The sequence below is a fragment of the Capsicum annuum genome, chromosome 6 (assembly GCF_002878395.1).
Source record: "Capsicum annuum cultivar UCD-10X-F1 chromosome 6, UCD10Xv1.1, whole genome shotgun sequence".
Taxonomy (NCBI): Eukaryota; Viridiplantae; Streptophyta; class Magnoliopsida; order Solanales; family Solanaceae; genus Capsicum; species Capsicum annuum.
In genome coordinates, this window is record NC_061116.1 from 219392549 (window position 1) to 219407549 (window position 15001).

The following is a 15001-nucleotide window of genomic DNA, read 5'->3' on the forward strand; positions in this document are numbered from 1 at the left end:
AAAAATCTCAAGAGTTTATATGGAAGGACAGAATGTACAAACTAAAGATGACACAAATTTGGATGTGTAGGATAAAAAATTGGTTTTTTGGTTGAAAGAAACCAAGTAGGAAGCAAAAAAAAAATTGATAAGAATTTAACTGTAGGAAAATTGAGAGTGTTTTTTGGTTGAAGAAAGCAAGTAGGAATTAAATGAGATTTTTAAAAATTGCATGTTTAACAAAGTAGGAAAAAAAAAGTGAATTTTAATTAAGTAGAGAAAAAAACAGCTAAATTTGGTTGTTTTAAAATATCGGATGTTTAACAAAGTAGGAAAAAAATGGATTTTAATTAAGTAGAGAAAAAAACTATTTTAAAAATTAGAATGTTTAACAAAGTAGGGAAAAAAAGTTTGTTTTAATTAAGTAGAGAAAAAACGAAATTTGGTAAAAGAAAAATTTGGTTGTTTTAACAATGTAGGGGGAAAAAACGTGGGTTTTAATTAAGTAGGGAAAAAAGCTAAATTTGATTAGAATTTAATTGTTGCAGAAATTTTGTATATTTATTTTGAAGAATTTAATTGTAGGGAAAAGGGTAAAAGACGATTTTATCTGAAGCAGGGCAAAAAACTCAATTCACTTTTCTAAAGGCCTTCACACTTTTAATATATTATATATTATATATAGATTATAGATATAAATATAGATTATCGATATAGATTATAGATATAGATATATTTTTTAAAATGTATTTCACAATTTTTATTATTATTTCAAGTGAAGTTGAAATTATGGAGTTTGAGGCCTCAAAATTTTTGGGTTTAAAGCAAACTTTACTAGCTTTACCATTAAGGCACCTTGGCTAAACCTAAACCTATTTGAATTAGGATTAAAATCAAGCTATAAATACGTAAGTGTCTAATTAGTTTTTCTTCCCATAATTATAACTCGTCATTCTTAGTGACTGCAAAATATAATGGCTCCACAATATGTTCATCCAATTTATTCTCAAATAGGATATTTTCCGGTTCCGAGATATGTGGATTACCCGGTTCAATTCACAAAAAGTCCTGCGATCATCAAAAAAAAACCAATTTTGATTAGCTGGAATTTTCCTCCCGAGGGATGTATTAAGATTAACACCGATGGTAGTTTCATGCCTAATTCGGGATTAGCAGGGTTTGGAGGAGTTGTACGAGATGATAAGGGGAATTGGCTTGGTGGGTTCTACGGAAGACTTAGCTTGAAAGCGAATTCAAGCCTTAACGCGGAGTTATGGGCTATTCATGGTGGTTTAACTGTAGCGAAGAATTACAGTCTGAAGAAAGTCATTATTGAAACAGACTCAAGTGCTGCTATAATGTTGCTAACAGCTGTTGGGGCTGAAGAAAGTCACCTTGACGACCGTGCCGTCATGGAAGAATGCAGGAGTCTCATATCCGAACTTGGCGTTACTCTAATTCATACTTTGAGAGAAGGAAACAGTTGTGCCGATCACCTGGCGAAATTGGGAAGGATGCAGATAGAAGACTTCGTCTTAATACATCGTCCATCCTATTATTTGCAACAATTGCTTCTTGCAGATATGAATCACGTAGCATATGCTAGGTATCCCAAACATGTAAACTAACAAGGAATAGAATACATATATATTGTGAAGTTTGTAAAGATAAAAAATAACAAATATTGCACTGAAAGTTTTTTAAAAGATTTCTGAAAATCGTGCTAGCTAGTGATCTTTAATTCTTTATCCCGATTTGCAATATTATAACTATTGTTTAAACGTTCAATAATAATTTAATGTCTATTGGACTAAGCTACTAGTTCAGTGTGTCAAAATTTACTCGAACTTTGTACTCATGAGAGGAGAAATTTGTTTTTCTATAAAATGTTCATAGTTCTTGTAGATAAGATTACTAAAATTTTATTAAGCATTGTTTTGACATCTCCATATTTTAGTTAAGGTTTAGATAATCGGAATTATGAACTTAATATTGGGTCTAACTTAACCTCAAAAGGTGGGGATTTTGAGGTTAGTATAGTCCAATAACATACAAAGAGACCAAATAATTATAAAGATGTAAATGATTCACTCAACAATAATGATTTGGTTACACATGTCCGAACCCTATATCAAGGAAACTAATTTTAATATTTAATTAGAAAAGAATAGAGAAACAGACTCATCGATTAAAGGTTTTATATATACATGATTTTTTGACATAGAACATGCCTAAAACGAATTGGATTTTACCAAAAAAAGAGAAAAAGTAAAAGAATCGGATAAGGTTATCCTGTGAACTTTGATTTCTAAAATCAATAACTTACATAAGTACTTTTAATAAAAATACTATCTGCCCACATGTATTAAACCAAGTAAACAGGTTGCGGATGTTGCAGCAAACATACAAGTTTGATTAAATTCAATAGCTTCTTCAAACAGCATATAAACTCATACCATTTAAAACTCCAGAACCCTAAAGCATTTCAAGATCCTTACGTGCATGATTTTTTGTGTCAAACACCTTTCATAACAAGAAGAAAACAGATTATTAATATCTAAGACATGATTACTTATTTCTACAAATCGTTATATTAACTTTTTGCAGTAAAAAAATTATCAATGGACTAATCGTTTTCCGAACACATGGGAAGACAGAGAGAATGGCGATCATCGGATTGAATTAATTGACAGCTTAGAATAATGCACTTAAAAAGGGCGAGCCACCAAACATGTTCTTCCTCAACGAGCTCCAAATCTCAATTCACTTTTCTTTTTTTGGCCCATGATGGGGCCTGTACATCGGATTTAGAGAATTACTATTTAAATGAAAATTGATATGAAAAATTGTTATCAGAAAATTATAGGGTTGAGATTGAGAGGTATGGGTCGATTGGATCCAAGAAAGCTCGAACAGTCTTTCCATATCAATCATTCATTAGAAATCGGTGATGAAAAAAATCAACTCTTGAAATCTCATTTGCACTTCTTGTTTTCAACATGTGAATCTATCAAATTTTATCAACTATTAACCTGTAATTTATTTTGACGATGAATTCCACGATAAAGTATTAGTCAAGATTATTGTTTCATTCCACCAACAGATGCATGCAATATATGTATAATTATGAGGAAATTTCTTAAATAGCAAACAAGAGCCCTAAGTTTTTCATAACAGCACGTTGCTGATTACATTATATCTCAGAACAATTAACCTCTTTCCTTTATCTTTTCCTAATTTTCTTTCTCTCTTTTCTATTTGTCTCTCTTTCTCCCTTTTATTCGTTTTTTCTGTGTGTTATATTTTTATATTTGAAAAAGGGTCTAAAATGATCTTCATCTATTGAAGGTAGTATAAAAATGTCATTCACCCATCTCTAGGCTCTATAATGCCCTTTGGGATCCAAAATATTTTTCACATCTACCTTTGGATTCCAAATGCCCTTGTATTTAACAACCCGAGTATTGAATAAAAAAAGGTTTCATTAGTGACGTGTCAATTTTTAATTTATTAAAAACAATTAAAAACCCCACCCAAAATTAGCTAATAGATCCATCCAGATTATCTTGAAGTTCTAGTAAGCTTCGGCAAACTTAATAACTCTTTTGAAATTGACCTATTTAGGTAATTTTTTCTCATTCTAATCCTACTAAGAGATTGGCACTCACTGGCGTCCACATACTTGGAGGAAAATTTCTAATTAATTTATTGATACTTGTATTATGAATCTTTTAACTTATGAGGTAAATTTTCAGTTAATTTATTAATACATTGACTAAAAAATATGCCAAACAACCTATTAATAATACACAAGACTAATGCATGCATTATTTTTGTAATACACTCTACCAAACGACCCCTAATATATTATTATGTGTTATCTGAGTCTAGAGTTTCTATCCTCTCTAAATAGAAATAATGTGTATATATACTCTACACTCTTCAAATCTTGTTTATAAGAATATACTAAATTTGTTATTTTCGTTGGAAAAAAGGAGCTTAATTACACTAATCTAAAATAGTAAAAGGTCTCAACAGTAAACATAAAAAAATTAGAGACGCTTTCTCACAATAATAGAACTTTGTAATTTCACGGAAATGCAACCCTACGTGTATATCATGCTGCTTCTTTTACTAACCTTTCCCAAATTCAACATTTCAAACTCCCACCTGTATGTACATTGTTTTGTTTTTGTAAGATGGGGGACTAATTATGCTATTCTAGAATAGTAAGTGGTCTCAACCGTATACATAGAAAACCACAAGAACTTCATCACAATAAAAAGAAGTTTGTAATATCGCTGAAACGCAGACCCTACGTGAATCTCACGCTGCTTCTTTCACTAACCCTTTCCCAAATTCAACATTTCAAAGTTCAAACTCACAATTTCCATCCCTTCAAATCCTCCAAATCCACCCTCTAAACTTCACAAATTTACACACACAACCTGCAAAAAAGAAGTTCAATCTTTCCAATGATCAATTAGTTTTTTTTTTTTTTTTTTTTTTTTGTATATTGAATTATTTTTCTACATGATCGAAGAAGATGTATAGCAATTTCAAGGAGCAAGCAATCGAATACGTGCGACAAGCAGTACAAGAAGATAACGCTGGTAATTATGCTAAAGCATTTCCCCTTTACATGAACGCTTTAGAGTACTTCAAAACTCATTTGAAGTACGAGAAAAACCCTAAGATTAAGGAGGCGATTACTCAGAAATTTACCGAGTATTTGCGTCGGGCCGAGGAGATCCGGGCTGTATTGGATGAGGGTGGAACCGGGCCGGGCCCAAATGGAGGTGATGCAGCTGTGGCCACCCGGCCCAAAACGAAGACGAAGCCCAAAGATGGGGAAGATGGGGAGGATCCTGAACAGTCCAAGTTGAGAGCTGGGCTTAATTCGGCGATTGTTAGGGAAAAGCCGAATATTAAGTGGAATGATGTTGCTGGGTTGGAAAGTGCTAAGCAAGCTTTGCAGGAAGCTGTGATTTTGCCTGTTAAGTTTCCTCAGTTCTTTACGGGTGCGTATTTGCTTTCGTTGCGTATATTTGTATGGTTAAATGATTGGTATAGGTGATTGTACTTTGTAAAAATTGATTATTTAAGGGGTCGTGCTTGATAGCTGATTTGGAGATGAGTTATGTAGGTATTAACTTCTGCGTAAGTAATAACACGTTTGGTAGCTGGTTATGAGGTCAGTTATTCATGTATAAATTAATATGGTGTTTGATTTGCAATTTAGAAACCTGCATAGCTAATATATGTATATGTTATGAGGGAATTTTATGTATTATGTTATGTAGGATAGAAGGTGGAATTAGTAATACATGAATAACTAAACCTTGCAGGATTAATCAATTTCTGGATAAAATAATACGTTGATTTCTTCATAACTAATACTTGCACAACTCTAACCAGCTACCCAACGCCCCCCACCCACCCCACCCCCACCCACCAAGTGCTCCTGATCAATGATCAATCAACTATACATCAATCCCAGACTAGTTGGGCTTAGGCTGTGGGAATATTTTATATGTGCCTAGCTCATTTCAAGATTTGATGTCTAGACTCTAGAGGATTTTACATATTATGATATTCTTATGCTAACTATGTACATACTGCCATGCCATATTTACATAGACGGAGCTAAGTAGATTTAATTTTAAGGGTCTTTTTTGTTCTTTGGATAAATAAGGTAAAATTCCATCAAGATGGTGAGTATATGTGAAAGCTGTAGTATTTACATCAAAAGCAAAGGCAAAGAAAAGGTATTATTCCATTTTCCTTGTAGCGTTTCAAAAAAGACGTCTTTTTCGCCTCGTTGACATGATGTTATCTGCACCATAAGGAAACATCCGTTTACAGTTAAGTTTGATCTTCAAGATTGAGTCTGTGCAATTTAGTCTTCCAATCAGCTAATCATTTTCACATCTTTCAAGGACACCTGCCATATTCCATCTTATTTTGTGTTTGGTTCCCAAAGGAAGAACTAAGTAAGTAGTGGATAAGGATCCAGTTCTATAGCTCAGAACACCAGAAAACCTGAATATTTGGTACCTCATTAATTTGGTCAATCATGCTTTCATCCAGTTCATATAGAAACTAGAAACAACTTCAATCACATTCAAAATCAGTTTTAACTGTCTAAGCTGTTCTATATTTGTATCACATAACATATCATCTGGATATAGCAAGTGTGAGGTGTCCATATTATCTTGCATAGTCATTGACAGCAGATATCCCTTCATCCATTTTTTCCTGCAATACTGATCATTATGCTTGGAATAAAGAGAAAAGGAGACATGAAATCTCTTTGCCTTCATCGTATTTGAGCAGTGAAACAATTCATTTATAAGGATCGAGTTATTACCAATTTTTCTGTTACCTGCTTTAGTCTCTCTAGGTAAAAGTTGTAAATCAAGCTTATGGGATACCCTAGAATCTTTATCTCCAAGGTTCCATTTTTTCTTTGGAATTGATTCTATACTGGTAGCATTGAAGTTCCCTTTAGATATGTCCTTGTTAGAGAAATGTTCAGGTCTTTCATTTTCTTCCTTTAAAATTTCCAAAGCCTTGATAGAACCCTATACAATATGCGTAGGAATTGCACTCAGTTTAATATCTAAACTACCTCCATGCTCCAGCTCCTTGAATGGTCTTTATAACCTGTTATTATCCTCTCCGTCAGTGATTTTAGGATTATTACCCATACTAAATGCAGGCCTCCGTTCCTGTATTTTGAGTTAGTTTTTTTTCCCCCTTTCAGTAATGTTTGTAATAAGTCCAGTTTTCCATCTCGATGTCCTTTGGGCCTTTCTTTAACAACCTTCTCAGAAAAAAAAAGGTGTGGGGGGGGGGAGGGGGGGTTCTCTTTTAATGCTATGAATGACCTCTTGCTAATCTATATGCTTATAGAGAATAATTTGTATTTCTTTCACTTTAATTTACCATGCATCTAGATTTTTGTCTCGAATTTCCTTAGTCTAACAGTGCCTGTCTGTTAAATTAGCAAATTGACCTTTTTTAATTAATCCCCTTCACTTTCTAGCATGATCTGACTGTTGGCTCTATAGTTTTAAGGCTATATAGAATTTTTCCAGAAGATTCAGAGCACAGGACATAGCAAGGTGGTTAGACACATTGAGTTAATGTGTTTGGACTCCCTATTCTCATGCTGAATTATAGGTTTTATAGTGGGTTCCCTAGTTCTTCTCTTATGAGATGAAAAGTTCCTTGTTATTCCTGAAGCTTGAGGAAGGAAACATATAAAGCTTTGGGGAACATTCTGACTTGCTTTGGGCATGGAAACCTGTACTAGGTATCATGTTTGTACATGTAGTAGTACTGCTGGTAAAGCTCAGTGAAATTTTTTGTTTGTAGTAACTCTCAGATTTTATGTTACTGTTCCCTCAAGAGCCCCTCGTCATCATACCAAAAAAGTAGAAAGTAGGAACAAAAAGGTCAAGAAATATTTTTGATTTATTTTTTTTCCTTCTAAGTAGACTAGAAGATGTTAAGTAGCTGCGCAAATTTTTCCATCATCACCTACCTTTACTACTTTCTTGAGCGCTTTTGCTCATCATCACCTAAGTGTTTTCTTGCCTTTCTTATAGGCAAGAGGAGACCATGGAGAGCTTTTCTTTTATATGGTCCTCCCGGGACAGGAAAATCTTACTTGGCCAAAGCTGTTGCTACTGAAGCGGAATCCACTTTTTTCAGGTATTATCCTCTGGTTTGCAATTATTCTTATTATTTATTCTCCTTTTCTCTGCACGCTTGAGCTTAATTATCCAGACATTGCTTTTCTCATATGCACAGGTTATAGTTATCCTTCAAGTTGTTAACATCATATTCCTCTGTCACATGGTCAAATTTAAGAAAAATTTCCTTCGCAGGCCTAAAAAAGTTGAGAAGATAGCAAAAGCAAAGAATCGGAGCTTTTAAACGATGCTTGTGGGTTTTTTTTTCTTTTTTGTGTGTGTTGTGGGTGTGGGGGGCGGGGGGCGGGGGGGGGATGGACTGGACCTGAACTTAAGCTGTTTTATTTCCTAAATAATTTAAGACATGTACATTGTCTTTAAATGTCGGCAGTATCGAATGCAAATAAGCCGCCTCTCTGCCTTCACAAGATAGGGAGTTAAGGTCTGGGTACGCAATAGCCTCCGCAAACCCCACTGTGGGATTTCACTGGATATGTGGGTGTTGATGAAATGACTATATACATGAACAACTTGCATGAATTGAGTTGCGTATCTGTTTTTGTCAGTTATTTTCTTATTTTTCTGTTTCAAGAACTTAGGCTGTAAAGTTGGCAAGTGCCAACTGCTGTTTTTATGCAGTGTTTCATCATCGGACCTCGTTTCCAAGTGGATGGGTGAAAGTGAAAAGCTAGTTTCGAACCTATTTCAGATGGCTCGCGAAAGTGCCCCATCCATTATATTCGTTGATGAAATTGATTCCTTGTGTGGACAGAGAGGGGAAGGAAATGAAAGTGAAGCTTCTAGACGTATTAAAACAGAACTGCTTGTGCAGATGCAGGTACTTGTTGCACTGTAGGAAAGTAGTGATTGCTTGATCTTTATTAACCCCTTCCGGCAACCAGTAGGAAACAAGAAATGACGGTCGGTTTTGTTAAATAAATATATTTGACCTTTCTAGTTTGTAACTTCAGGGCGTTGGACACAATGATGATAAAGTTCTTGTTCTTGCGGCAACAAATACACCCTACGCCCTAGATCAGGTAAAGATGAGCCGCGGTATAATGTAACAGATTGTATTGTAATGGTGTTTTGTTTACAGAAATCATCCTCTGCAGGCTATACGGCGAAGATTTGATAAGCGCATCTACATTCCTCTGCCAGATGCAAAGGCACGACAACACATGTTCAAAGTGAGTCCAATTGTTATTTTCGTGGATGAGTAAATTTAAGAAAATGTAATCTAATTCTAGTTTAATACCAGCGTGAATTTTTATTCTCTTTTGGCTTTTTAAACTTTGCAGGTGCATTTAGGGGATACCCCCCATAACTTAAGTGAGAGGGACTTTGAAGTCTTGGGCCATAAAACAGAAGGTTTTTCTGGTTCAGATGTTTCCGTCTGCGTAAGTCTAATTGGGTTTATTGACTTGTGCCTTACATGTAACTTAATGATTTGTTCCTTGCAAACAAATCCTTCCCACTACCACATCTCAGAGTCCCTCAACTACACAAGTAGAGCTATTCCTCTGGTTCTTCTTCTATAACAACTGCACTTTCTCTTCTCGAACAGGTCAAGGATGTGCTCTTTGAACCTGTACGCAAAACACAAGATGCTATGTTCTTCACCCACACATCAGATGATACATGGATGCCGTGCGGACCGAAACATCCGGGTGCTGTGCAGACAACTATGCAGGAGCTTGCTACTAAAGGACTTGCATCCAAGGTATTTAGATAAATTCGGTAGTTCACTGGTGTCAATAATATTTCATTAGTTGATTAATCTTTTTGCTTCTTTTCATTAAACTTTTAACTGGAATATGCCCGCAACTGATTGATAATCACTCTAAATTGTTTTTCATCAATTACTTTTGAGCCGAGGTTCTATCTGAAATAGCCTTTACTTTCACAAGGTATGTACACACTACTCTCCCCAAACCCCACTTGTGGGATTACACTAGCTATGTAGGTGTTTATTTACTTTTGGAAGATGCGAGCTATATAGTAATTATAACTTAATGTGATTGGACTTGTGAATCTGATGAAGAGCTATATAGTAATTATAACTTAATGTGATTGGATTCGTGCATCTGATGAAGCACTATGATCCCTCTGTATAAGAATAAGGGTGGCATTCAGAGTTGCAACAACTATCGGGGTATTAGGTTATTGAGTCATACGATGAAGATTTGGGAGAGAGTGGTCGAGTGGAGGTTGAGGAGGTTAGTGTCTATTTCGGAGAACCAATTTGGATTTATGCCCGGGCGCTCTACGATAGAGGCAATTCACCTACTGCGGAGACTGTTGGAATAGTACAGGGAAAGGAAGAAGGACTTGCACATGGTGTTTATCGACTTGGAGAAGGCATATGACAAAAAGTACCTAGGGAAGTCCTTTGGAGATGTTTGGAGGTGAGTAGGTCCCGGTGGCGTATATCAGAGCAATTAAGGACATGTATGTTGGAGCTAAGACCCAGGTGAGGACGGCGGGAGGAGATTCAGAGCATTTCCGGTCTTGACAGGATTGCATCAGGGACCTACTCTTAGCCTGTTTATGTTTGCTTTGGTTATGGAGGTGTTGACGCGGCGTATCCAAGGAGAGGTGCCCTGGTGTATGCTTTTTGCGGATGATGTGGTTTTGATTGACGAGACCCGGGGAGGTATGAATGATAAATTAGGGGTGTGGAGATAGACCCTTGAGTCTAAAGGGTTCAGATTGAGTAGGAGCAAGACCGAATATTTGGAATGTAAGTTTAATGACTCGAGGGAGCAAGACGAGGTGGTAGTAAGGTTGGATTCTCAGGTGGTGTGTAAGAGAGATAGTTTCAAGTACCTCGTGTCCATGATTCAGGGGAATGGTGAGATTGACGAGGATGTCTCTCACCGGATTGGGGCGGGATGGATGAAGTGAAAGCTCGCCTCGGAGTGTTGTGTGATAAGAAGGTGCCGCCCAAGCTTAAAGGCAAATTTTACAGGGTGGCAGTCCGCTCGGTCATGTTGTATGGAGTGGAGTGTTGGCCAGTCAAGAACTCTCGTATTCAAAAATTGAAGGTGGCGGAAATGCGGATATTATGTTGGATGTGTGGTCTTACTAGGGAGATAGGGTTCAGAATGAGACTATCCGGGAGAGGGTTGGAGTGGCTTCGATGGAGGACCAGATGCGGGAGGTCCGTTTGAGATGGTTCGGACACGTGATGAGGAGGGGCACAAATGCACCAGTTCGTAGGTGTGAGAGGCTTGCTTTGGATGATTTCAACCGGGCAGGGGTAGGCCAAAGAAATATTGGAGAGAGGTGATTAGGCGGGACATGGAGCAGTTACAACTTATTGAGGACATGACCCTAGATAGGAAGAGCTGGAGGACGCGTATTAGGATAGAAGGCTAGTGACTATTAGGGTAGGTAGGGTAGGGCATTACCTGTTTGGTGTATTACTCTTGTTAGGCTACCTTGTTGCATGCTGTATTACGAGTGCCTACTATTCTTTGTTTACTTTCCATTGTAGGGGCGTTTTTATGTCTTGCCATCTTGTTTCATGCATTTTGTACGGTTGTGATTACTTATCTTATCTTGAGCCGGGGGTCTATTAGAAACATCCTTGCTACTTCTCCGGAGGTAGTGGTATGGACTGCGTACATCTTACCCTCCCCAGACCTCACTATGTGGGAAGACATTGGGTTTGTTGTTGTTGTTGTTGTAATTAACTGCTTACTGATTAATGCCTTTGCAGATCATCCCCCCTCCCATTTCTAAAACAGACTTTGATAAAGTGCTTGCTCGTCAACGACCAACAGTAAGTAAGTCAGACCTTGATGTGCATGAAAGATTCACCAAGGAGTTTGGAGAAGAAGGTTGAAGAAAAACTGATGACCATGGTCACGGCCATTCATGCAGTTGCCATGAGTTGTATTTACTTGTGTTTTGCCAGAAAAACACGCTAATCTGTTCAAGTGTCATTTTTAAAATTGGAAAGTTGACGTTGTTTACCCTTTCGTTCTGGGTGTGTCAGTTTTACATTTCATCTAGTTATCATTTTCCGTTGTGCAAATCTTATCGCAATCAATTGAGTAACTACAAGAACCAATGTTTATGTGATTTCCTCTCATCTTTATGTTCATAGTTATTTTGCAAAATCTGAACCTGCCTTTTTCTTGATGAATGTCATTGGACTTGGGATCCAGCTTTTCATACGGTTGATTCATCAAAGGTGATCTTAGCTGGATGAGCTTTATATGCAAAAAAAATTCCAAGTACAACCTGCATTTACCTGCGTGCTTTTATGTTTGACTTATCGACGATCAATGAACATCGAAGAAAGTGATGGAGAAGTGCCTTTTTGCGTCTATCGATCCTAAATCTTTACATTAGATGGGAGTACAAGTACGTCTAAGAAAAAACCTAGTGTTTCTGTGTTGGGTGAACGTGTAGCAGTAAAAGCACACACGTTTTTTAGTACATTGTATAGTTGTTATTAAGCTCTTTTATGATTAAATGAATAGGTCACCATCAGACAGCCATGAGATGAAAGAAATCATTTTCTGAAATGAATTCAAACCCTTACATTTTATATAATAAATAAATGAAAAAGAGGCTTCGGTCGGCACACACTTAAATTCAAGTGAAACGATGGGTTTTTCCGTAAAAGTACTTGTTTTAGTTTCTTAACGACACATATTGTAACTTAGTCCGCTCCCCTCTCATATTTGCAGAATTTTAGGAGCTCGAGTCTAGGAGAGAAGGACCATACAAATTTAAGCCTTTAAAATCTTGTACCTGATTGATGTATATGCTTTGTATTTTCAACTGGTGTTGCTCTACTATAAACAACCAAAAAATTTACTAAATATTATTTGCACACAGACACATAAGAAACTCTTTTTCCCTTACTAAAGGGTCTATCTGCCATTATACCTACCTCTTTTTTTCTTTTTTGGTTTTTGTTGCTCAATGGAAAATCAAGTTGCAAGGCTTGTAATTCAAGTGGATTTTCAGCTGTTTTCATTTGAGATGCTCGGGTCAATTTTCAAGGTTAATTGTAGCCGTTGAAACTCAAGAATAATGGGCAACACCTATATTTTTCTCCACTTGAATACTAGGCTTTCTCCACTTGATGCTTGGTCTCGAATATGTGACTTCACTAATTCCTCAACCCTTGTTAGTTGAGCTAAACGAAAAATTTGAATTGAAAATTCTTAACCTCTTTTTTAAATTGAAGTGTCGTATTTTGGATCCCACATATATGATCGATGATGTTTTCAGTTATCCTCGAGCATGACTCAACCAATCAACATATTGATCGATGGTAAAAGTGCTAAAACTCTAAAGCAAGTCCCACTGGTCTTTAATTTAGATGTTGAATTGCACTCAATGCCATAAAAAGTCCTAATACAATACAATTAAGACAAAATAAATGGCAATCGACCTAATCAATAGACAACAAGTAACCTCGTTTTGTTGAAGATCCAATAATGTGCATGTGCGGATCTATTGCTTACTATACGGGTTCGGAAGAATTTAGTAGCTTTAATTAAAAACAAATAGTTTTTGTTTTAAATTTTTCTTTGGTTTAAATAGGCGAACTACCGAATCTTAAAAAGTTCATCTAATATATATAATATAAATATAAATTTATAAATTTTAAATCCTGAATTCACGCTCCGAATATAAATATTAATTAGCGTATTTAAGATACAGAGCAGCACAACAAATGTAGATTGACATATAATAATTTTGGTGGTTTATTTGGCAACTGTCCAACCCACCGAATTATCAACGAATACATCTTACCTAATACTTATAAATATTCTAAATGCCCACTACATACATTACATCAATCTTCTTCTTAACTTAATTGCTTGATTGAGTTTGACATCAATTTATTGATGACTAATTCTAAAACTAATTGTCCTTGTCAATTGAGCTTCCAAAAATCATATATTGTCGATATAAAACCTAGTGAACTATCTGATATTTTTTTATGTTGAAGCGCATTATTTTGAAATTTAAAAATTACTCATTAATAATATGTAATTAGCATCCAAACTCTGAAACTTTTAGTGTTAAACTATTGAAATTAAATTAGTTCTATCATTTTGAGTAGTAAATAACAAGGTATTCCAACAATCTTGAATAGTAAGTTGCAAGGTATTAGACAACTTTCCTAGCTCTCGTATTATTATTATTGATCGTACTTAATCCTTGTGTGTAGTTTTTGAGCCCCATTCCGATTAAATTGTTTCGCTCGTGTGATCTAAATCTTTTTACCTTTTGTTAACTTTGTTTTCCACTACTATAAAATAATGAAATACACCCCAATTCTTTTCTTCATTTTCTGAGCGTCCGGAATTTTTTTGTTAAAGTCCTATGAAATGTGCATGCCATGCATGAGATTATGTTCTAACTTCGACTTGTCACTCTTATATGACATTAGTACAACCATATTGATCTGATATCCAAGAGAGACCGGATAATGGAATGGTTATAAATTTTTTAAAAAGTAGTAACCAACTGAATTGTACTTATTGCCACTCTCCCAAAAAGCTGAGAGTTTTCTTTATTAGGAAAATTATCTAAAACTGTATGCAACTAGAGTCATTCAACTTGGTCCAAATTGAGTAATCAACTTTTTTTCTTTTTTTCTTTCATTTCTTTCTATGATCATGGCACGACACGAGAATCCCTTACAAAGGGTCATGGAGAATTAAATTCCATCTTTGGACTTATAACTAACCTAGGAACACAACGTCATTATACCTAGTCTAATTTAGTGTATAGAAAAGTAGTAGGCAGTAAGTATTGACAATGTATGTAGTACTCCTACACTGAACGTGGGGGCTTAATATTAATACTAGTCACGTTTTCCCCTTCATATGATGGACCAGCTTCACCAACTTGGTACTATACTAATTACTACGTCCAGAGGGGATGCAGCATGCATTGTGGTCAAGGGCAGAGATAGGAGACCCCGTGCGAGTTTGATCGAATTCAATAGTTTTAGTTCATATTTACGTAGAGTCAGGAGTTCAACTAAGCGGATTCAATAGTTGAAGAAAATCTAGTCGAAGGGGGTTCAACACCTACTATAGATTACATAAAAATAATTTTAATCATGTATAAATCATATATTTTTTTGTCGAAGAGGCCGGGGTTCGAATGAACTTCCTACCAAAGGGCTTGCTCCGTCCCTGAATTTTACATTAGTTTGTCTCAATTTATGTGATGTTCTTTGCTTTTGAGATTCAAACTTTTAAATCTGAGCATGTATTTACGTATGAAACTATGTAAAAGGTATATTAAGCCAAATTAATAGTTTAAAATGTTTAAAAAGG

At 35.8% G+C, this 15001-nt stretch overlaps 1 protein-coding gene across 1 annotated transcript; it reads left to right on the plus strand.

Moving 5' to 3' along the window:
• The first annotated feature begins 4261 nt into the window (after window positions 1-4261).
• Window positions 4262-11768, plus strand: LOC107875647 (protein SUPPRESSOR OF K(+) TRANSPORT GROWTH DEFECT 1). Its single transcript, XM_016722437.2, has 8 exons — window positions 4262-5000; window positions 7593-7698; window positions 8319-8517; window positions 8651-8719; window positions 8795-8869; window positions 8981-9079; window positions 9247-9402; window positions 11404-11768. The coding sequence occupies exons 1-8, from the start codon at window positions 4526-4528 to the stop codon at window positions 11527-11529; spliced, it is 1305 nt and encodes a 434-aa protein (XP_016577923.1). The 5' UTR covers window positions 4262-4525; the 3' UTR covers window positions 11530-11768.
• The last annotated feature ends 3233 nt before the right edge of the window (window positions 11769-15001 follow it).